Source organism: Equus asinus, chromosome 17, assembly GCF_041296235.1.
Source record: "Equus asinus isolate D_3611 breed Donkey chromosome 17, EquAss-T2T_v2, whole genome shotgun sequence".
NCBI lineage: Eukaryota > Metazoa > Chordata > Mammalia > Perissodactyla > Equidae > Equus > Equus asinus.
In genome coordinates, this window is record NC_091806.1 from 9,076,897 (window position 1) to 9,101,499 (window position 24,603).

Here is a 24,603-nt window from a genome sequence, read left to right on the forward strand (position 1 = left end):
TTGCATGGGTAGTACCCAGACTTTATAAAAACAGGATGGATACCAAAATGAAATGGTTTCAGTTGTCAATGTTCATTGAGTTAAAATAACATACTCAATATGAATTCTAACAACAATGGAAAGTCCATTTCTATGGTACCTATCCTTATTTATTTAAAAAATCAAAAATCAACGATTATTTTTTATTGCCTGTTTAATCTTATGTCACCTACTATGGTGGGTGCTAGAGGCACATATGTGGATTCTTCAAAACCACAACAAACCTGTTAATGGGTAAATACTTCTTACTCTCTCCTCTACCCCACCCCACTCTTTGACAGATTAATTTCTACTTATCCTTAGATCCTAGCTTAAATTCTGCTTCCTTAGAATGATCTTTCAGGGCAGTCTCCTCTCTCCATCTAAATTAGGTCTTTCCCTTTATCCTCTTTCCTTAAACCCTATTTGTTTCTTCTTTGTACTTACTACAATTTTTATCATATACTTAGTTGGATGTTTGCTTAATGTCTGTCTCTCCTGCTAAACTCCTTTCGTCTATTCATTCACTCAACAGGTATGTGTTTATTGCCTACCTACTAAGTGTCAGGTACTCATAGGTGCACATCTTAGGTGAAGACACAATGGTAGACAAGAAAAGCTCACTGTCCTTATGAACTTACAATCTACTGGGCACTTGGACAAAAACCAAATAAACAATTCGAAAGCATTAAGTGTTACAAGGAAAACAAATAAGGGTAAAAGAGTAAGTAGTGACAGGGCAAAGGAGAGGAGGCTGTCTGGGATATTTATGTAGGGTGGTCAGAGAAAACTACTGTAAGGGGAGGACGTGTGAGCAAGAGGCTAATTAACAGAAAGGAGTGAGCCTTGGGAAATCCAGGGTAAGAGTTCCGGGGAGGAGGAGCAGGAAGCAGAACCGCTCTGAGGCCGGAGTGAACCTGACTTATTCCAGGACCTGTAAGAAATGTGGCTGGAATCAAGTGAGCACGTGGGAGGGTGGCTGAGGCTGCTGGAGAGGTCAGGGCAGACAAGCTAGTCTTGGAGGATTTTGTTCTTAATGTGATATAAAGTCCTTGAAGGGTCTGAGCAGAAGAAATGATAGCTAATTTACTTGGGAAAAAAACCCCACTCTAGTTGCTTCGTGAAGAACAAACCCCAAGACAGGCTTCAGGGAGACCAGTTAGGAGGCCATTACCATATTCTAGGCAAGAAATGGTTGTGATTTGGATGAGGTTGGTAGTAGCAGATGTGGGAAGAAGTGGTCAGTCAAGAGCTGAGGTATGGAGGTAGAGGGAACAAGACTTGCTGAAGAACTGGATGTGGGAATCTAATGGAAAGAAAAGAATCAAGGTTAACTCCTAGCTTTGGGGCCTTATGTAGGGGGTAAATAATGGTGGCTTTAACAGAGATAGGAAGAGAGGAAGAAAGGTATATGTGTGTGTGGTGGGTGTAGAGTTCTCTTTGAAACATATTATGTTTGAGATGTTTATTATTTACATCTGAGTGGAGATGCTGAGTAGGCAGGTAGAGATATACATATAGTCTATGAATAAGAGGCATACACTGTAAGAGAATCAAAAATGTTTATTTGGGGGTCTTAAAAATTGTAATTTGGGAGACACAGATTTGAGTAGAAACTCAAATGTGCTGTAGGGGAGGAAGACATTTCCTCTACCCTCTCTGGGTTTGTCTGGCCAGAGAACAAATTAAATTCACATGAGACAGACTAGCTGGAGAAAATTAAACAAAGCTTTATAACATGTATACATGGGAGAGGTCAGGCAAGCTGAGCAACTCGCCAAAATGGCTGAAGCCCCCAACTTAAATATCATATCCAGCTAAAGACAAAGGAGGATGTTGGGGGCAGGGGTAGTCAGTTACAGGAGGTTACCAGACAAGCACAATAAACAAATACAGATTTTAGTCCTTGCCTTCCCCATTGATTAAGAGTTTCTAGAGATAACGTCATCCCCCCTTCTTCTTGGTAGAGAGGGAGATATCTTTACAGATGGAGAGTTCCTTTACAATGTAAATGTCTCTTACAAAGGGTAAGTAAATTCTACTTTTCAGTTGCTTTCCTGTCTGCAAAGTAACCAGCGCCAAATAATCATGCCAAAGAGACATATGTTGGGGTGGCCAATTCCAGGCCCCCACAGTGCCCTGAGGAGAACAAAAGAGGCAAGAGTTTATAAAAGCAAAAAGAGAGAAATTCTGGCAAACCTATGTAGGTTGTTTCGCAAGATTTGTGACTGATCCTGGCAACAACTGTTACTTCTTGACTATATGTGGTTGGTTGCTAAGGCCATCTCTAAGGCAGAAAGTTCTTATCCATGGGAGTCAGTATATTTCTTACTTACACCAGAATGATAGTGGTGAAGCACAGTTCAAAAGTTTACCTTCCACCTGGGTAAAGACGTGCATAAGCCCCACTTCCCTAATGGCATCCCGGCTCCATCTTAGGTGCCCTTGACATGTGTGACTCCATTTTGTAATCACCTTCCACTATATAGACATAATGTTATATTACATAGTATATGAAGAACAGTAACAGCCTTAGGGTTATACCTAATTAATCTGATAAGAGAGTGGAGAAAGAGTGGAGGACTGGGCAAGGAGAGAAGAGGCTTTTAAACTTAGTATTATAAAATTACGACTTTAGCTTCAAGATATGTTGAACTGTTGACCCTTAGAATTATTACCCGTGGGGCCGGCTCCGTGGCCGAGTGGTTGAGTTCGCGCGCTCCGCTGCGGCGGCCCAGGGTTGGGATCCTGGGTGTGGACATGGCACCACTCGTCAGGCCACGTTGAGGCGGTGTCCCACATCCCACAACTAGAAGGACCTGCAACTAAGATATATAACTGTGTGTGTGTGTGGGGGGGGGGGCGGGGGTTGGGGAGATAAAGCAGGAAAAAAAAAAAAGATTGGCAACAGTTGCTAGCCCAGGTGCCAATCCTTAAAAAAAAAAAAAAAAAGAATTATTACCCGTAAGCTCCTGCCTTTTAAAAAACTCTCGTCTTGAGTTAGCAGCCCCTACTGGCTAAGAAAAAATTGTAGGTGTCTTAAATGAGCCGAAATCCATGCCAGAAAAGGAAACAAAAACTTTTCATGGGAGGGTGAGAGAATAAATGTGAAGGAATTTATTGCATTACAATTTCTTAAACTTACCTTGTGAGAAGTCCTTTCCCAACTTGGCTGAGGTAGTTCTCACATCTCTCCTTGGACTGCAGACTTTTGTGCGCCCTTGCAACTCCACCACACCGCCCCAACAGAAAACAGAAGTAAAAAAAGACAAATCTCTCTTGTCCTTTAAGGCCCAGTTAAAACATGGACTCCCTTCCCCAAACTTATTGTTCACCACGCTGTGAGCCTATAATATATTTTTCATTCATCTTACAGCTCTTATGCCATTGTGTATTATAGTTACTTGACTCCATGAAGTTATTGACCTTGAACTCCAAGACACTGGGAACTATGTTGTTCAGTGCTCAGCGTGGCGGGAGCAGCCGGCATTCACAAGGCTGGCCATAAGCGAGTGCAACCGGAGCGAAGGCGTGTGGTGGGGAAGACATAGAAACACGGGCTGCAAACCTTCATCTGGCAAAGTTGATGGGAACAATGACAGTATATTTAACAGCGATATGTACAGAAGTGTTTAATAAAGGGGTGACAATAAAACCACAGCTCCACGCACACTTCTCATTTGCAATCTTCCCATTTCCTAGCGGCTTCTCTGATCCCAGACCCTCTCGAAACCCGAGCTCCCACCAAGCTGGGTCCGACTGGCCAATCAGAGCGCAGGCTTCCGCGATCGCGAGGACGGCCGCGGCCAATGGGAGACCTGGGCGGTTTGGTGGGGTGAGACGCGCCGCCCTCTGGCGGAATCTTGGGGGCGGGGCGACGCCTTGGGCGGGGCTGAAGCCTGATTGGCACGTGAACCATCAGCCGCCTTGAGAACGGGAACGCGACCCGCGGGGCGAGAGGGGCCGTGGGCGGGGCGTGAAGCTGGAATCAGCCAATAGCTGACGTACTCTGCGCAGACGGAAAGCTAGCTCACCAATGGCGGCACAGATACGGCGCCGTGGGCGGCGGTGAGGCCCCGAACGGTGTAGGAGCAGCGCGTATTAGTGTCGTCCTCACCGTCACGGCCGCGCCTGGATTCATTCATTCGTTTTGTTCATTCACGAAGCTAGGGAGGCCTGGTGGAAAGCCATGGAGAGCGCTCTCCCTGCCGCCGGCTTCCTGTACTGGGTGGGCGCGGGCACCGTGGCCTACCTGGCCCTGCGCGTCTCCTGCTCGCTCTTCACGGCCCTTCGGGTCTGGGGTTTGGGGCACGAGGCGGGGGTCGGCACGGGGCTCGGTGAATGGGCAGGTGAGTCGGATCCGGGGCGGCTCGCGGCCTCGGGGCCCGCTTGGCCCCCGCTGGACACTTGCGGGCCCAGCGCTTGGCCTTCCCCTCCCCAGCTCCCCTCGGCTCCTTCCCAGGCTCCTGCGTCCCGCGTACCCGCTTGGCCCCCTTACGCATCTTCTGGCTTGCTTAGACTTGCCGAGTTTTTAAATCCTAAATACGTTGCTGGCCCAGCTCCGCGAAGCTAAAGGGCCGTGGGCGGATGCAGGAGAAGTCTGGCCTGAACTCGCTGGGGCTTGTGTCCTTTAAGCCATTCCGGGATCGTGGCCCGGAGGCAGCCTTGGTTCGCCCCTTAGGAGTGTTTTTCAAAGAAAATTTTCCGCTTGCCTTGTGCTAAGCACACAAGCATGCTGTGGACTTTTGGGGTGAGGATGGAGGAAGAGGCCTGGAATTTGAGAAGTCTTTCTGCTCATTGGAATCTTCTCTCTCCACTTACTTGGATTTGGCCTATTTCCTATAATTTACAAAATCGTTTTTTCTTTTTTTAATCCTCGCTGAACTGTTTTGGCGTCCTAAAGAGTAGCAAGAATTTGCTCCTGCAAAACGGTGAATTCTCATGTTAAAATCAGAAATACTTTTCGCAAAAGGACCTTTGACAGGAAAAAGTCTTCCCACGTAGAGTGAGCTGAATAGAGGACAAGGGTCAGATTGGAGAAGTTGGGAAAATGACCTGCAGGGGAGTTTTGTGCCTGCTTCTTTGCCGCTTCTGCCTTTCTTTGGTTGCTTTTCTTTTGTTTTTCGTTTCTTTTAGCTTGGTTTTTTTTTTAACCGAATGATATGCTGCGGTCGTTCTCTGGGGTGATGTAAATATCGTGCTTTTTATGAATGTATGTTCGCTTCACGAAACTTTTTAGTGAATTTTGGGGTGGTTAGGGGTTGCTTTCAGTCTAGGCTCAAGTAAGGTACGCAAATAATGTTACTCCATATTCTTCACTTTATTCCTTCAAAATTATTTAAGCAACTCAGTCAGAAAAACATAATAAACGAACCCTTTGGAACAGCAACATAAAGAGAAAACATCTAAGGTAGGAATGGATATCTGAGAGCTCTGTCCGGCATGGGAAAGAACTATTATCATTATAATGCTTATTTTTAAAAATCTTTGACTGTTTTTTGATATTCTTTGAAAAAACAAGTGAAGTGCTCTACTTGATTATAATCGAGATTGTGATTTCACAATTGACTTGCCCATATTCTTGGTGGTCAGGTTTGGGAAACTGGCTTGTGGACTTTTGAAATAGTCACATGAGACTCCAGTGCCTTAGGAAATCATGGATCAAGAGGGAGTTTTGTAATTCCTAGGCCAAGACTAATGTTAACTCTTTTTTTACTATCTAAAATTGACCATAGTGGCTAATAATTCATACGGTCCATGTCATCTATATATGAGTCCATGGTAAAAGTCAAGTGTGTGACATTGTCATTTCATAAGTAGTATTTATATTGAGAAGATTTGGTCCCAAAGGAAGGATATTGGATAAATTAAGGGAAGTGTTTGAAAGATTTACAGATGAAATTTGAACGAGAACACTGGGAGATAGCAGAGAGGATCACAGTGTCATGAAGTGAACTATCGTCTATTCAGTTTACCCTGGATTGTTGGAAAAATCTCTCTTTTCAGAGTCCTTGAACAGAAGAAATGATTAAGTTATTTGTAACATTACTTATATGTAGTGGCCTGGATCTTAAAATGCTTCCTTTATCTCTCCAAATTCAGGGAATCTTTGGAAAACAAATTAAAAGTAGTTCCTCTTAGACAGATTCTTTCGTGAACTGAAAGAATTTGAGAAACAAACCAGCGGAGATGATACTTGAATCAATAGTTGAATTGTAGTTAAAAATAGGTAGATAATTTATTCAACCAAAGTTACGATTTTAGAATTAATTTTGTATGTAAATAGTGCTAATAAGTTTTCTCGCACAGCGTTGCTGTCATCTCGCGTCTCTGATCCTGTGGAACCTTCTTTAAATGAATGTTAGTAGCAGGTCTCAGGGAGGCGATGCTTACAGATATTCCTTGACTGGTGATGGGGACACAGTCCCGTTAAACCATTGTAAGTTGAAAATATCGTAAATTGAACATGCATTTAATACACCTAAACTACGGAACATCATAGCTTAGTCTAGCCTGCCCTAAATGTGTGACATTAGCCTACACTTGGGCAAAATCATCTAACACAAAGCCTCTTTTATAATAAAGTGTATAACATCTTATGTAATTTGTTGAATCCTCTACTGAAAGTGAAAAACAGAATGGTTGTAAGTGTATCGGTTGTTTATCCTCATGATTGGTGGCTGGCTGAGAGCTAGGACTTGCTGACACTGCCCGGCATCTTGAGAGAGGATCATACTGCATATTGCTAGCCCGGGAAAAGATCAAAAGTAAGAATTTGAAGCGGGGTTTCTACTGAATGCGTATCGCTTTTGCACCATCATAAAGTCGAAAAATCAAAAGTCAAACCATCCTAGGTCAGAGACTGTACTTTCTAGTACTAATGTTCATTTAGCATCTCTCTCTCCATAACCAATTAAATATTTTAAGTATTTTATAGTAATGTGTGTTGCATTGATAGCATATTTTTATTCTTGTTCGTCTTAAGTCTCTTTATGTGAGTATGTTTAATTTCTCAGATTTTAGAATCTGAGGGGCAGGAATGGCTGGGGGTGGGTCCTCATTTTTTGTTTTTTCCTATAGTAACTGGCACATTGACCAGATACAAGCTCTTCTAAACTTAAAAACAAAATCTTGGAAGAAACCTGAAATCCAGGTATGTGTTGCATTCAGTAAAAATATTCCAGACCACAGATTCCTTAGTCTAGTTAGGGTTTTAAGACCATCCAGTGCTTGGCCTAGCCCCTAATTTATTTCTTTCATCTCCTGATCTAGAGCCAGGCCGGCTTTTTCCCTGGTTCCCTCCAGTAACATTCCTACTCAAGTGAATTTTGCTGAGTTCACTAGGTCCCTAGCAGATGGGGTCAACCAGTTTAGGAGGTCAGCCTCTTTTGCCTGCATTGTTAGAAATACTTCCTGTACTTCTTAGGAGTACAAAGGGAACCTGTGAAAGGGGAGCTTCACTTGTTTGAAGGTCACTATGTAGCAAGTAATCGGAAGAACTTTGCTAACAAAGGTGGTCAGTTTGTCGTAAACAAAGGAGAGAATATTTTCATCCTCCTTAAAAGAAATTCCTGTTACCAGTTAGCTGTTACATCCCAACTCCCACCCCCTCGAGCCGTAGTCCATCACTGATCTACTTTCTGTCTATGTAGGTTTGCCTCTGCTGGATAGTTCATATAAATGGAGTTATACAATGTGAAGTATTTGTGACTGGCTTCCTTCATTTAGCACAGAGTTTTCAAGGTTCATCCCTGGGGTGTCCTATTTCAGTGCTTCCTTCTTTTTATTGCTGAATAAAATTCCATTCTCTGGAGTGAGTTTAGATTTTGTAAAGGGTCTTCACCTCTGCGTTTTGCCCTTTGCACGTCTGAATTAGCAGATCCCTAAAATTTTGCAGCCTTGGCTGCTGATGGGGCTCATTTGGCCCTGTAGTATTCCAGGGTTTTCCTCATTCAGTGGACAGTGAGGACTTACAAAGGGCATGTTGTGCTAGGGCTTTCATGTAGGAAAGCCATTTGTCAAAACTGGCTTTGCTTAGCCCAGTTCCAAGAATCAAAGGACTCTCTCAAAGTCAGGTGTGGTGCACAATTTCTGTTTTTACCTTGGATAGCTACCCAGGATTGGTCTAGTTACCTCAAATGGTTGAAGGCTACTCAAGTAACCAGGGCCTTTTTTTTGGAGGAAGACTCTCCCTGAACTAACTTCTGTTGTCAACCTTCCTCTTTTTTTCCTTGAGGAAGATTAGGCCTGAGCTAACATCTGAGCCAATCTACCTCTGTTTTGTATGTGGGATGCCTCCACAGCATGGCTGATGAGTGGTGTAGGTCCATGCCCGGGAGCTGAACCTGCGAACCTGGACCGCCCAGGTGGAGCGCACAGAATCTTAACCACTCGGCCATGGGGCTGGCCTCAGTAGGTGCCTTTTCTTTAACTAGGCTTCGAGGTATCATATGATTTGAGGAATCACGTATGAAATGTTGATTATTTAAATTGGTAAGCCAAGAAGAAATGTTAGTAACTACCATTTACTGAATGCTTGAAGTGTTCCAGTTGCTTGCTATGGATTAGTTTTAATCTCTCTTTGAGCTGTGCTCCATTATCCCCAGGGTACAGAGGAGGAAATGGAGGCTAAGGTAAATGTCTGTCCTTGTCTGCAATTTTATAGCTGGTGAGTTACAGAATCAGGACTTGAAGTCAAGTTGTCCATTCTGCAGCATCCCCATGCTTGTGTGTGTTGGTGATTGGTTTACAGACTGCGTGATCCTTTATACTCCAGGAACTTTATTGCTTTTGGATTGAAGGCACTCTTTCAAATTTGCACACGCGTGGTATTTCTGGAAGCCTTGCAGAATAGGTGGCACATTTTAGAATCAGGTAGCTTGGGATTTTCTTCAGATTTGCAACCATGAATCTTGTTCCATGAGAAAACACTGGAAAGGCACACGGGTGCTTCCTGTTAAAAGCAAAGGGGCTGACTGTCATCGATATGGCTGGGTCTGACCTCGAATGCTGTTTTGTGTTTATCACTCTGGCATTCTCAAATGGGTTCAGTGCCTCTGGAGGCCTAGCTTGGTAAATGTAATACGCTCCCTGTTGACATTTGGGGAACTCTGAGATGTGGGTGTGGCTGCCTGTTCTCACTGCTGAGCTGATGGTGATCACAGTAGTGCTGTGTTTTAAAAAAAAGCTGTGTTTTTTTTTTTTTAAGAAAAGCAGGGCAGGTGGAGGAGGGCAGAGAAACAAATGAACTTAGTCATAAAAGTTCTTGAAGCTTTTTATTTGTTCTGCATTTCAGCTCCAAAAAGGGAGTCCATGCACCTAGATAGAAGAAGTCTCCAGATCGGGGTGAGCAGGTCCACCTTCAAGTGCCCATGCTTATTCAGTACAGTGGCTGGCACATAAATGCTTAAGAACTTGTTATTATGAGTAATATTCTTAGCCTTAGTAGCATTACCCACTCATCACTTGAACTAATTGACAAGATAAGGCTTAGTCAGAAAAAGTTAATACCTGGGCGACTGCATCTTCAGAAAACTGAGATTCCCATTGCTGCTGCACCTGGGAGGGCTGAGCTGCAAAACTGATTTATTTTTTGCTTGTTTTGGTTGGTTGAATAGAGGATAATTTCTTTCTTTCAGCTTCAGAAAAAATTTGTTGAAAGGTTGAGATAATGAGATTTTTAAGTTCAGAATACACAGGTAAGTGGATTTGAATAGATCAATTCCAGTGCTGTTAAATGCCATTTGTAGATAAGGATAAGTTAAAAAAAAATTATTTTAATAATATGTTTTAGGTCATTTGGGCTGCTATAAGAAGAATACTGTAGACTGGGTGGTTTAAACAAGATTTATCTCTTACAGTTCTGGAAGCTGGGAAGTCCAGGATCAAGGCGCTGGCAGATTTGGTGTCTGGTGAGGCCAGCCTCCTGGTTCATAGAGAGCTGTCTTCTTGCTGTGTCCTCGTATGACAGAAGGAGCCAGGGAACTCTCCTGGGTCTCTTTTATTTATTGATGATTTTTTTGAGGAAGACTAGCCCTGAGCTAACACCTGCCCATCCTCCTCTTTTTGCTGGGGAAGACTGGCCCTGAGCTAACGTCCGTGCCCATCTTCCTCTGTTTTATATCTGGGACGCCTGCCACAGCATGGCTTGCCAAACAGTGCCATGTCCGCACCCAGGACTGGAACCATGAACCCCGGGCCGCCAAAGCAGAACATGTGCACTTAACTGCTGCACCACCGGGCCAGCCCCTCCTGGGTCTCTTTCACAAGGACATTAATCCCATCCATGAGAGTTCCACCCTCAGGACCTAATCACCTCGCAAAGGCCCCACCTCCTAATACCATCACTGGGGGCTAGGATTTCAACCTACTAATTTTGTCGATAGCATATGACTTCAGCATATAGCACAGTGGATCCTTTGTTCCATTTTTATTCTCTTTAGTGAAAATAAAAATATTATAGCAGTTTGCATCCCTGTCTTCTGGGATAGATTGAGATTCAGGCTATGGAGGTGGGTGAGCAGAGCCTTCCCTGTGTTGGTGGAGAGTATGATGTGACAGTATTCATCTGTCCATCCGCCACCAAAAGTACTGCTGAGCACTGCCCGTGGGCCTTCAAATAAACCAGAGGGATGGCAAACTAATCAAATGAACAAATCGTGTGGTGAGAAGTGGTGGAGAGAAGACATACTTGGTTCTGTGAGAGCTTGTGAGCGAAGGCCAGAGAGAGCTGCCCTGGGGAAGCGACGAGTGAGCTGAGATCTGAAGAGGAGCAGACAGCGCAGAGGCAACAGCAGGTGCTAGGGTCCTGAGGCAGGAAAGAGCAGGGCTCTTGTAAAACAAGGGCTGAGTGACTGGAGCCAAGAAAGGTGGGCATGAGGTAAGCGGAGGCTGGAGAGGGCACCAGGGCCAGCAGTGGGCTGTTTAATCTCTCCTAAGAATGTGGAGACAGCTGAGGGCATTTTAAGCAGAAGGGGAATGTTGAGTTGCAACTTTCAGCAGAATTCCGTGTTTGTGTGCTCTTCCTGAAGTTGCATGCACAGAGGCAGACCAGGGCAAGGTATTCAGATAATCTCTGTTCAAATTGCCTTTTAAAGGAGGCCACCTTTGTGCACGTCTGCTTCTCGCCTTTCAGGGACCATTTCTCCCTCGGGGAAAAATTGGATCCCTGTGGCGTGGGAAATTCTAGTCTTACCAGGGCCTCGGCGATAGGGTTGTTGAATGAACCCTGAAACTGGGTTGTGCTTTCTCCAGGTCCCGCCATAAAACCATGGTGTGATAACTGAGAAGCCTGCCGCAAACCGGGTCAGAGGGAATGCCTCGTTTTATCTACTGCTCTTGTCTGGGAAGCAATTCGTTTGCCCTTTCTCTCACTGGCAGTTCCAGGGGGAAGATCCAGTTTCTGAAAAGTTATCTTTGCCACCGTTAAGTGAAGTTATTTCTATGTAAATGATCCGGGGGATGAGAGGAAAGGCTAGAGAACTTAAGATTTTGGACAATTATGGCCTCTCAGGAGAATTCCATTGGGGCACAGTGGCACATGGAAAGATGGGCTTTGGAGTCAGTGCATACAGGATGAGATTTGCTGCTTGCTAAACTATTTGGCCTTGGGCAAAGATCGTTAACTTCTGAGCATAACCTCTTTTGTCTTTTAAATGGAGCTGACACTTGCAGGATTATTATGAAATGAGATGAGATGCAAATGAGGTTCTTGTGTAGTCCTTTGTGTGTTTTTATGGTTACCAAGTAACTTTTTTTTTTTGGTGAGGAAGATTGGCCCTGAGCTAACATCTATTGCCAGTCTTCCTCTTTTTTGCTTGAGGAACATCAGCCTTGAGCTAACGTCTGTGCCAGTCTTCCTCTAGTTTGTATGTGGGTCACCCCCACAGCATGGCTTGATCAGCGGTATGTAGGTCTGTGGCTGGGATCCAAACTTGCGAACCCCTGGCTGCCGAAGCGGAGCATGGGAACCTAATCACTATGACACTGGGCTGGCCCCCCAAGTAACATATTTTTAAGAACATCTTTTATTTGTACACATTACTCAGATGAGAAGGTATGGTTAAAACCAAGAAATACTGTAGTTCACTCAGCAGATAAACTATTGGAAGTCTGAAGTTATGAACAAGGCCACCAGGAAGTGATTAGTGCAGCTACAGGAGGATTCCTTGCTTTGTGAAAAGATTTACTAAGTGGTTCCTTGAATATGGTTCCCCATAGTGAACCTAAGGTACGATGGACTTAGAAAAATTTGGTTATGTGCAACTTTTCCATTACATTTGTAATAAACCTCACGGTCATCTTTGACACTTCTTCTCTCACCCCATATAGAGTCTATTAGGAAATCCCATTGACTGTAATTTTGAAATATCCAGAATCCAGCCCATTCTACCACTGGGGTAAGCCACTGAGATCTCTCGCCTCCATAGTAATAACAGCCTCCTGTCTCTCATTCCACGTTGGCTCCGCTACAGTTGATCCTTCCACTGCAGCCAGAGTGATCCTTGAAAAGCTTCAGTCTCATCATGTGATTCTCTGCCCAGATCCTCCAGTGGCTTCTCATCCTGATGAGATTAAAATCCAAAATTTTTCCTGTGGCGGACAAGGCTTTCAAGTACCAGCCTTCTCCTCCTACCTCTGGCCTCATCTCTGCCCACTTTCCCCTCACACTCTCCCCCCTCCTGGCCACACTCACTCCTCGTTTGAATGCACTTCCCTGAGCACGCTTGGCATTGCTGCCTTGGGGTCTTTGGTTATTTCCTCTTCCTGAAAGCTCTTCCCCCAGGCATCCACGGCTAACTCTGACTTCCTTCAAGTCTTTGCTCACATGTCACCTTCTCAATGAAACCTTCCCTCCTCCCTTTAAGCTCGTGATCCTCTCTCCCCACCCTCTCTGATCCCCGTTGCCCTGCTCCCTCTGTCCTTTTGGTCATAGCGCTTGTCACCATCTCCCATACTGTATACTTTCTCATTTATTATGTTCTTGTTTGTCTGCCTGTTAGAATGGAAGCACCACGAAGGTACAGATCTGTCTTTTTTGTTCACTTTTGTGTCCCAAGCACCTAGAACAGTGTCTGCACATAGTGTCAGTACATACTTGTCAAATGAGTGGAAATATCTATTAAGTAAGATATTCCAGTATTTTTTGAGATCGATAGATAATGTATTTTTTGTGGGGGATTATCTTCTTTCTGCATTCTCTTAAGTTATTAGTTATAAATCTAAAAAAACATTAGCAGTCTCCTAACCTCTGAAAGTGAGATTATTTAAAGACAAAATATATAGACTATAACCTCAGGAGGAAGTTCTCATTGGATAGACGATGGAACTGGACTGCCTGCGTTTGAATCCCAGCTCTGCCAGTTACAAGCTGTATCACCTTCATCTCTGTGTGCCTCAGTTTCCTCATCTGTCAAGTCAGGATGATAATAGGTTTAAGTAATGAGTTAACGAGTTAGTGGGTGTGAAATACTTAGAACAGTATCAGGCATTTATGTAGTTCATACCATATGAATGCTCTTGTTATATCTGCTATCACTTTTATTTGTGGGGATAATTCTTATTTCTATCTATCCATCTTCTCTTGCCCAGGCTTTTTCTCAAATTTCGTGTTACTTCACTGCGTATTCCCTTTGGGATGATTATTGAAGATCTCAATCCCAGCATGTCTAAAATTCAGCTTTTCTACTCTCCCCCGCCTGTTCTGGACTTCCTTATTTTTGCTAATTTTAGTCACCCAGCCTGTACATCAGGACAGCAAATTCAGATGTCTCCAGCAGGGAAGGTTAATGAGTGGAGCAGACCAGGTGTAAACGCATGTCTGGATACCATGTGGGTGTTCAGTTGTGGTCTACTCAGTGCCACCACTATGTAGCCACTTGTTGCCCTTCAGTGACATTGACCCCGTCCTCTCAGATTTTCACGAGAAGCCCCAAATGTAGATTTTCATGTGGAAAGTTTCTTAATTTTTTAAGGTTGGTGAAAATTTCTCAAGTTTACTCTGCAGGCCAAGTAAATTATGTCGGTGGGGCCAAATGCAGCCAGTGGCCAATTTACTCCGCCGTCTCTAAGTCTTAGAATCACGCTTTTCTTTCCACAGCTAGAAAGGAAGTTGCTATAGCTTAGTGATTCTGCCATCACACTTTCTCTCCCATCCACACCTTTTTCTAAGTTCCCTTGACATACCGCCTTCCTACCAAATCTTACACTCTGGTTCAAGTTTCATCTTCTGGAAGAATCTTCAATCAAATGAGCCCTTACACCTTACACCAAAACTTCAGAATTTCCTAATGTCTGCAGAGATCAAGCTCCTTGATCCTTTTTGTCTATTTCTGGTCTCATTTGCTAATGTGGCCCTTTCTGCATCCTCTCTTGGACGCATCCCTGAATGAGGTACTGTGGCCCAGACATGCCTATACTTTCCCACTTCTTTCTGCTTCTGTGTCTTTTCGCTCATGCAGAGACATTTGCTAGTTTCTGTGGTTGCTGAGTGTTGATTTCACTCTGCCTGGGGTGTTCTTTCTTCTGTTGCACACTCTTCCTCACTCACTGTGTTTGTGAAATTCTACCCACTTTTCAGAGTCCAGATTATGAATTTTTCCTTGCAGCTGCCCAGATGGAAGCAATCATATACTTTTGAAACTCACATAGTGCTTGTTTTCTTCTTTCTTCTGGGCTTTTTCACACTTTACCTTTTTAGTCATTGTGTGTGCGCGCCTGCATGTATGCGCATGCGTACATTACCTTGTTTGTTCTAAACTGTAAGCCCTCTCAAGAGTGCTCAATAGACAATATTTAGTGAATGAATATTTTTTGCTTGAGGTTCTGGTATATTTCACTTGGGGTGGGATGCGTTGCTTTGGTTTTGCATTTTTTTGTTTTGTTTTGCAAAATAATTTGTACACCTTATTTCCTCTTTGTTTTAAAAGCTCCAGTGACACACATCTAAAAAGCTAGATTGAAATTAAACCAAAGCTAGTTAGACAAAGACTGGTTACAGAATTATATAGCAGGGCTGGGGTAACAGTTTTGAAAGTGTGAAATGCAATGCTATCAAAAAGACGGCCTCAAGGAGCCTTGGTAATAAGCCAGCCTGTCCTTATCTGTGATTTTAGGAAATTGTTACAGGAAACCACCCATTCTGCTGCATTTAATAGACATTTCAATATTAATAGGATTTTGGTGATATATTTATTATTCTTCCCCAAATCTTTATAAAACTGTTGCAAATAGTTTTTCTTATAGAAAGAAGGCCTTTTCCAATTAAAGTTTCAGTAAAACCTTGTTAACTGGTAAGGCTGAGATGAATTAGAGAAAAAATTAAATTTTAGGATATGTTGACCAAATGTAGTTTCGTTATTTTAAAGGCCTGATAAAATGAACCCAAGCCTTCTAGAACCTTCAGACTTTCCGAATTGTTGGAGACATGGAACCGAATTCCCTGGAAAGTGTCTTTGGTAGTAAAGGCATTGAATGATAGATGTATACAGCTAATAACTGCTAGAAAGTTAACCACAGAGCATTGAGTATGTTGTTTATTTGCTTCATGGAAAGAAATAAATACTACAGTAGGTTGACAGTCTTTAGTTTTAGTCGGTGTTTTGTGAGAAACTTGAAAAATTATTAGGTGGCAGAAGAGAATAATGACAGAATAGCAAAACTGGAAGGGCTGTGGCAACTCTTCAGTTGAACTATGAGGGGAGTATTCTGGAAGAGGTAATGACTTGCTCCAGATCGTGCATCCAGTTAGAGAATGGGCAGGCAAAGGGCAGGACGTGGTGGACCTATCTGTGGTGGACTGATAAAAGCTTGGTAGGCGTGACGAGCGCCAGGCTCTGACGGCAGAGTAGGATAGATTTGTCAGGCATGAGTTAAGAGAAGAAAACTGGTGAGGAAGACAAGCAGAGGGGACCAGTGGTAAAAGGATGCTGGCAGAACGGGCTTCATCACCCATTCCCGCAACTGGTCTGGGGCAGAAACAGCGCTCTCTGTACAAAAGCCTGAACTCTTGAAGAAATGACACGTGCCTCTGTAGCCCCTGAGGGTACCATTGTGCCGTGCTCTTCGTACACTCCTACAGGGACATTAAGGGCAGGGAACTTTTTCACTGTCTTAGTGCTACAAGCTAAGTGGGTCAATCCAATATGTCTTACCTGCAGTCTTAGCTGTGTCTGTACCCCAAGCTACAAATTATGTGGATGACACTGAATTGCCAAGGAAATACTGTTTCAGTGTATGCTGTCAAGGTGGCCAGGAAAGGGTATAGTATTTTTGAGAAGTGTAAATGCCAGTTTTAAAGTTCCCGTAACATGCCTAGTATGTAGAAAACTCATTCTCCAGATTGGTTTCACTGTAATGACTGGCCTTGACTCCTCACCACTAAGCTAAGTGTCGGTAGAAATATTGCCGAGCTTGCTTTAATGATAGCTGGAACTCCAGGCTTGTCACATAAACAGAGCTGAGGCAGTAAACCAGCTCCCTTAATCTGACACCTTCAGTCTTATAATTTTACTGTGGAACAAGGAGCTGCGGCTTATCTGTGTGTTTCAAGACCTGTCATGGCCTGTCATGTTAAAGAGGGTGAGGATCTCTTTATAGATAAAGTGAAAAGAAGGTAGCAGGTTAGACGATGGCGTTCACACGTTCTGAATTAGAGGAGGCTGAATTAATGAAATTTTACTGTCATGATGACATCTTAATTTGCAGAGTGCTTTTGCAAGTATTCTCACAAATGATTTCCACAGCAACCCTGTGAAGCACGTTAGGGTTTGTTTTGTGGTTTCCACGTAATACACCAGGGCCAGAGGGATGGTGTTAAGGGTTACTGGTGTTAAGGGTTACTCTGCTAGTAAATGGCAGAAGCAATTGAGTCTGGGTTTTCTCACTCCAGGCTCCATATTCTTCCCAATTTCCTGCCAAAGTTCCTGATGAGGAGGATTTTAAGGCAATTTGGAATACTCGGACAAGAGCTTGTAAGTTGGAGAGTTCCTCAAATGTTGTCTGAAAGTGAAAAGTCTATTTATGCCATGGCAATATCCAAACTCACATAGATCAGAAGAATCAATTGGATGTGCTTGTTCAAAATATAGTCTATGGCTTCACTGTGGTCTCACTAAATCAAAATCGCTAAGAAAAGGACATGGAAAAAAATGTGTTTTTAACAAATAAGATGATTCTTAAGACAATGCATTGCAGGAAATACTAGAATATGGTCAAGCTATAATCCTAGAAGAAGACAGTGGACTGCACATGCGGGCTTTGTAGCTGGATATCTATTCTTGGTCCCAGGGCTTGGTTTATAATAGTGTTAAACCTTCCAATGATTTCTGTACTAAATATTTACTTATAATTTTGACAGTTAAATAGAGATTCTATTTTAGGCTAGTTCTGTATTTGTGCATTTGAAATAGATTAAGAAAAAAAGAAAACTTGGAGCTTCAGTATGTTGCTATGCAATGAGAACCATAAGGTGCGCATCCGGTATTTCCCAGTCTTTACTAACTGGAGATTGGGGGTGAGGGAAGGGAAGGCAATAAGAACGGCTTTTGGTAGATGCAAATATTAGTAATTTTAATTTGATTTTTTTTTTAAAGTAGGACCATAGAAGGACAGCTGAAGACTTTGGAAGCTTAACTCGAGAGAATGGTATTTTCTTTTTATGATATTGTTTTTTTAGTGGCCCCATTTCTTAGTTTATTTCTATTACATTTAGAGAAAAGAAAATTTTAAGTCTGCTTTCTTTCCTTATGTGTGGAGTTAAAAAAAAAATCTTTATTGTGAAATTAGTACAAGTGATACTGATTCATGATGATTCTTAAAAAGCCAATAGACTGAAAAGGGTCTTCTAATTAGTTTTTGTTTTAAAAAAATTTTTAAGTCCTCCAAATGATGAGGGAGAAGGAAAATAGGCTAAGGTTTAACCAGAAGAAATTTAGATTTTAGTTGGCTATCTGGACAACCTTTGTAGTGATTACACAGTAGAATTGGGTCATTCATTCATTCAGCAGGTAAATATTCATTTTGTTCTGACTATGTGCCAGACACAGGACTGAGTATGAGAGTAAAGTGGTGATCGAGGACACAGATTGTTACACAAGCAACTCCAAAAAGTGTAATAGGAGCCAGTTATGGGGGCACTAGCCTAGTTCAGGGGCTTAGAGAAGGTTTTCTGGAAGGAGTAACATTTAACCCAAAGTGTGGAAGAGAAGGAGTAGAAAGAAGACGATGATGATGTTGATAATGGTAATAAGACATAATGTTTATTAAAAAGCTTACCATGTACCAGGCACTTTTCTGAACACCTGAATGAATTCATTTAATCCTCACATCCAATAAGATAGGTCCTATTAACATCCCCATTTTACTAAAAGAAAGCTAAGATATAGAAAGGTCAAACGATTTGCCCCAAATCACAGAGCTAGCAAGTGGAGGAGCAGCTGGCATTTGAACTCAGTCTGTCTCCTGACTTCCTCTGTTAAGCACTCTGCCGACTGCATTGATGAATTAGTGATGGGCGGGTGAGGGGGTTGGAGGATAGGGGAGTATTTCCAGCAGAGGGAACACTTGGGGTGAAGACCTTGAGGCAAGTGAGAACATTCAGGAACTTTGAGCTGAGAGTCCTGGGAGGAGAGAGGAAGAGATAAGACTGGAGAGATGTGGGCCGGGAGCCAGTCATAAAGGACCTTGAGGCCCTGGTAAGAGTTTTGTTTACCCTAAGGGCCGGGGGAAATCATTGAAAGATTTTCGGTGGTAGAGTGTCATGATCAAATTGATATGTTGGACAATTCATTTTGACATTTTGGAGAATGGATGTGGAGGGAGCAACCTAGGAGTTAGGGAGCCCAGCAGGAGACCGGTAGCAGTAAGGCAGGCGCTGGGTGACGGTAGCTTGGATTAAGGCAATGGGAGCAGGGACTGCGGGAGAGAATCAGACAAGAGAGGAGGTGGAAGTCGTGGGCCTTGGTCGTAAATAGGTCCCGGGGGTGAAGGAGATCGCACAGTCAAGACGGTCTGTGAGGTGTCTGGGCGCTGGGCAGATGCTGGCTCTAGTCTAGTCGCTGACATTGGGAACAGAGAAGGAGCAGGCTTTGGGAGGCAAATAATGAGGTTGATTTCTCGGAGGCTCTGAGGTTAGGCAGTCTTGCCATAAATTAGCACAGGCTGAGCCTCATGCTCTACGATCCTTCCCTAAGTCCTTTGGTTTAGCAGCCATTTACAGTTGTCATAAATTATATGCTGTGTTTGATAGTATATAGAAAGGTTTGGAGCCTCAGCGTGTAATATTTTAGGAATGGGAGAACCTTATTTCTGAACAGTTTGAGTGTATTCCATGTCACACTTAGCACCTGAGTTTGGTAAATCAATTTGCTGCTTCATTTTTAGGCAGAAAAGCAGGGAAGTATAGTGTGGAAAATGCACTGTATCATCAGCAGACCTGAGTTCAATTCCACCTTCCCACCGCTGACATTTGCTAGCTGCAGAATCTTCGGTCAGTCATTCTGTTTATTTCACCTATCAAATATGTCTAAAAATACCTACTTTGTCTCTCTTCAGAGATTTTACGTCTTCTGAATTGTCTTTGAAAGCACTGGAAGTACAAAGCATTTTGCACATACAAGATATTGGGCCTTTTTCCCCTTCTGTTTTCAATTAGAAACCTAGAAATTGAATTGCCCTGTGAGTTAGCTGATCAAATACGTTTGTGTGAGGTTTAAATTGCTTCAGAGATTTATTTTGGGATCTGTTGCAACTTTGTCGTGATCAACACTTGATTCTCTTTTGATGTGATTATCTAATATATGTCAATTTTAGAATGTACTTAAAGCAGAGTTGTTTTTTTTTTTTTACAACTTTGTTAATGTAAGCTGGGTTTCTGAATTAAAAGTTAAACTAATTTAACCAATAATTGTGTTTGTTTTAAAGAATTACCTTAAGCTTCAGCTTTATTTTTAATGTATGCAAAAGCTATGGCTAGGTATAATGGATTAAAGATATAGTTAAGTTATTGTTAGTGAAGTGTTTCATTTCATTTCATTTCAGTCATTTCAACTGTGATATAATTGGGAGACTTTCAAGCTTGACATAACTGTTTAAAGTTGCATTATTGTGTTATAAGTGTTACTATAAGAGGTGATTGTAAGTTCCCGTTATTTCTCACTCAGTACCCACTGTTCCTGTCTCAGGCTTAGAGATATTTAGAGTTCTTTTTCCTTCTTTCTTTTTTTTTTCATGAGGAAGATTGGCCTTGAGCTGACATCTGTAGCCAGTCTTCCTCTGTTTTATGTGGGACACCACCACAGCGTGGCTTAATGAGCTGTGCTAGGTCTGTGTGTGGGATCCAAACCTGCGAACTCAGGGCTTCTGAAGCAGAGTGTGCGAACTTAACCACTATACCACCGGCTGGCCCTGAGAGTTCTTTTTCTTTAGTTAAAGGTTTTCTGTTCTCATCTTTATTTAAGCTAGATTCTTATGAATTATGACGATAATATAACAACACCTTTAAGATCTCTATGGCAAAGTTACTATCTTTGAAATGAGGAAATATTTTCCAGGTGTACTTTGAATCCAATTTTTAAAAATATAGCAAAGATTATGACTATATGTAAATGTCCAAATCTTCTAATAATATTTGCTTAGAAATACATTACTTCTTTGAAAATCGTGAATTTCTTTTTTTTTTTGGCAGTTTATTTGTTAATATTACTACAAACGAAATGTTTACTTTTCTCTCCTTTTGCATTCCTGTCTTTGGGTTCTCCCAGAAGCAGATGTTGAGAGACAGGGATTCAAGTGCAGTCGGTTTGGTTGGAAGGTGATTCCAAGAAACACCTGTTGGGAGGCAGACAGGGCTGGGAACACAGGCACTAAAGGGGGCGTGGTCCAGCACTGTGGCCAACTGGAGCCTAAGCCCCTGCAAGAACCCTGGAGCCAGCGCTCTGAAACTCAAGTTTATTTCACCTGTGTGGCCAGGAAGCTCAGGTATTTCTGCACCGACGGCCATTAGTCACTGGTTGAGGGCTCTTGGGGCGGAGCATTCATTCCACAGCGTTTCTGCCCACTGTGCACTTGGGTGTTGCTGGCATCAGCCACCAGAGAAAGTTCTGGGCAAGAAATACATTTGGAATGTGCTCTCCAATGGTGTGGCCAGAGTGGATATGGGCAGGGCACCACTGGCTTAGCTGTAATTCCCATCACGACATTTGCCGTTGGTTTCATTTTCTTTAAAGAAAGCAGCAAAGTAAGACCAAGGAAAAGATAGAGAAGGAGCTAATTCCTGGAGATAATAAAAGAAATACAGTATATTTGAGGCATAAATTGATGTTATAATCTTTCATTGTGAGTGGAGGTTTTGCCGCTTCTCAGGGTGCTTGATGAATCAGCCTTTTTTAAGTATTTTAACATTTTTTATAAATACAGATGACTGAATAAATATTCAGTGGACCTCATAGGTTTGTGTTTGTGTTAAAGTATGAATTAATCTCTTCTTCATAATTTAATTCTGATCTACTGAATGGGAGGTGATTTTCACATAGTATAGCGTGAGTACAACATTTGGGGAAGTTGTGGTTGGTTGCTTGTAAACAAAATCTCAAATTTGTGTAGCTATTGGATAACCACATACTTCAGGGGAAGTTGGCCCCCTCCTCAGCCTCAGGGGCCAAATTTGGAGTAGTTTAAGCTTATCTTTCCCCATGCGAGAGATTGGTTTGGCATTGGGCATATATCAGTTCTGACCAATGAGATGTGAGGGAAGATCTGGAGGGAGTGTTTCTGAGAAGGCTTTCCTCCTGCTTAAAAAGAGGCAGAAGGAAGCGTGTTGCTATGTGAAGGTGTGATGCATGCAGCCATCCTTGGGACCAGAGGGAACTGAGGAAAGAACCAACTTAGAGAGGATTGCAGAGGAGAAAGATGGAAAGCCCCTGGGCCTCTGATGCTGGCACTGAGCTGCGGAATTCACCCACTCTGGAGATGCCTTGCACTTCCTGTTATTTTGAGATAATAAGTCCCATTTTTCTTAAAGCTATTTCTGTTACTTGCAGCCGAAAGCATCCCAACTTACAGATGCAATGGAAAAGAAGGGAAATTTTTCTGTTTTGAATAAAATTTCATAATTTATTTAAAGTCCTATCGATTTGGGTAAACTTAAATCTTGCTGTTCATTTGAACACTGAAATGGATGAAAGGGGGCCAACTTTGGTATGGGATGTGATTGCAAGTCTCGATAAATACAGTCTCTTTCCTGATTATGGTTGTCATTGAGTTCTTGTCTATAATAGGCCATTAAATTATTTTATTGCCCAGGTCTACAGTTTATAAAGCCAAAGAGAATAGGTGTGTGAGAATTGTCTTATTGCCAGTATTCTTAGAGAATGATTCAGGAATTTGAGTTTTCAGTTAACTTGAAGTAAATTTCTTAGCATGACCTACTTTAAGTTAGTCTAATTATTTTTAGGGAGTACCTGGTAATCTGGGGACCTTGACCCAGTGTAGTTCAACTGAATTAGAAGAGGATCAGGACTGGGTATGAAGAAGTGACAGCAGGGGCGAGTGTATGTATGGATGGATTCGTTACTATCCTTAGTGTATATTTCTCTCTAATTCCATTCCAAAGCCAATAAGAAGTCAATAGTGTTCATTATCTGGGTGGTATTTTCTTAGCTCTGCCATTTCTTCATATTAACGTATTATTAAGTTTAAAAATTTTGAAATCCATTTCAGATATCCCTGGTTTGGGAAGAAAATCAAGTGTAAGTTTAGAGATTGAGTGTTAAATTCCCTCAGTTTTAAAGTCAAAATGGTGGGGCAATGTGCCATCTGGGTCACTGAAAAGCTGGAGCAAAGACATATGGAGCTTAGGGACCTGGACTCTGCTTTGTATCCTAGGTGGGGATACGGCTTTGCTGGTACTGAGTTTGTTAAGAACCAGGAGGGCCTGATGTGCGTATAAATATTGTTTTAAGAAGAAGATAGAGATTGTTCTTTTATGTTTATCTTGAATGGCAGTAACATAAGGCCCAAGTCTATGAGCACTGTAGTGCAGTAAGAAATGGAACCTCTCAGTCTGTCAGGACTGTGATTGGCCATGCCAGGGGAAGCTGTGCTGCTTTGTGTGGGAGTGTCCCTTCTGATAAGAGAAGTTCAGTATTTTCGGCAAACTTTGCCCTGGGAATGAAGGTGTGTGCGCGTGTGTATGTCTGTTTTATGCGCCTTCTTTTCCCACCTTCCTGTTTTATAGATGAAACACTCACAGATACTGAAAGACTCCTTTGGAAAAATTCCTGTGTTTAAGGAACAGGTATTACTTAACGGAAGGTATTATTGCTGATTAGTCCGAGAATCTGATTCTCTGCTAATGGATCAAAGGCAAGGGCAAGAAGACTAAAACAGCTATTAATAAAATTAATTAAATTTATTAATTAAAACTGGCAATAATCAGTTTTAAACTTTGGAGTTTTTATGCCTCTCTTTCTTTATTTTTTGTTACGCTTTTATATTACCACAATTTCTGCCCCTTATTTGGTGCTGGTACCTTATATTAGGCAGATGACATATATCATGGAAATATCATCAAGGATAAGATACAGTATCAGGAAGGTTGTATCATCTATTCTTGAGCTCTCTCCATACTCCCATAATTGTTCTTTCATTTAATTGATTCAACAAATATTTGATCACCTGTGGTGTGCCAGACACTGCAATGTGCTGGGGATATAGCAGTGAACAAAATCGGCAAAATCTTGGCTCTTATGGAGCTTGCATTTTCATAGAGAAGGGTGAACAGTAAGCAAATAAATATTTGGTAAGTCTGGTGGTGAGATGTACTAAGAAGAAAAATAAAGCAAGGCAGATGATAGAGAGTAACAGAGGAGGTTGGAAAGGAAGATTGTGTCCCTTTTATTTTATGTCAGGTGGTTAGGCAAGATTTTCTCCTTTGGTGACATTTGAACTCAGACCTGAATGGAAGTTCCCCTCTCTACTCCAGCCGGACCGATTTCCTTGCTGTTTCCTGTGCATCTACAGCACCAACTTGGCACTAACTTATCCCTCTGCCTAGAATCCCCTTCTTGTGGATAGCCGTGATTTAAATAACTAGGGAAAGGGAGTGGGAGTGATCAGTTGTGGTAGGCAAGCGGAATTCCTTCTTTTAGGACTGCAGAGGATGGATGGGTCCAGCTTCCGTTGAATTATATAGTAGACCCAGCCAGGACTTTAGGGTTTCCTTGGTGAATCACTTCTGAATTCACATGAGTAATTTATTTAAATATACATGACGTTTAGATGATCCTTTTGAAGGCTTAATCCCACCGAAGTTATCCTGCCCCATTTCCTACTTAAAAAAAATTAATGTGAGCTATCTACAACAAAAAACGAAGTTATAATATTTTGTCAGTTGACCTAATAAAACATGATGCCCTGGATAATATCCATACAGAGCTGTCTTCCATCACATTACATTCAACACAAATAAAAGAAAGCTTACTGCTAAGTTGAAGCCTAATAATAGGTTTATTCAAAAGTAATTTTTAAAACAATGAAAGGCTTTTATAAGCTCCTCTGAAAACTACATTTATTGACTTTATCTAGAAG

The 24,603-nt window shown here is 42.3% G+C and overlaps 1 protein-coding gene and 1 long non-coding RNA gene across 3 annotated transcripts in view; one reads left to right on the plus strand and one right to left on the minus strand.

Annotated features, from left to right (window-relative positions):
* Window positions 1-1,561: 1,561 nt before the first annotated feature.
* On the minus strand, window positions 1,562-3,819 carry LOC123277801 (uncharacterized). 2 transcript variants are annotated; one of them, XR_006515020.2, is made up of 4 exons: window positions 3,690-3,819; window positions 3,164-3,592; window positions 2,697-2,843; window positions 1,568-2,157 (listed from the first exon to the last, which is right to left on the minus strand). It is a non-coding gene; the product is annotated as an uncharacterized lncRNA (long non-coding RNA). The 2 variants fall into 2 exon arrangements; XR_011495050.1 differs by having other exon boundaries at window positions 1,562-2,157; window positions 3,164-3,779.
* Window positions 3,820-3,913: 94 nt separating this feature from the next.
* HSD17B12 (hydroxysteroid 17-beta dehydrogenase 12) overlaps window positions 3,914-24,603 on the plus strand; it is a 154,697-nt gene continuing 134,007 nt past the window's right edge. Inside the window, exon 1 of the mRNA XM_014861237.2 lies at window positions 3,914-4,367. Within this exon, the coding sequence (XP_014716723.1) occupies window positions 4,208-4,367 (160 nt within the window). The 5' untranslated portion in view covers window positions 3,914-4,207. The remainder of the gene's footprint in view (window positions 4,368-24,603) is intronic.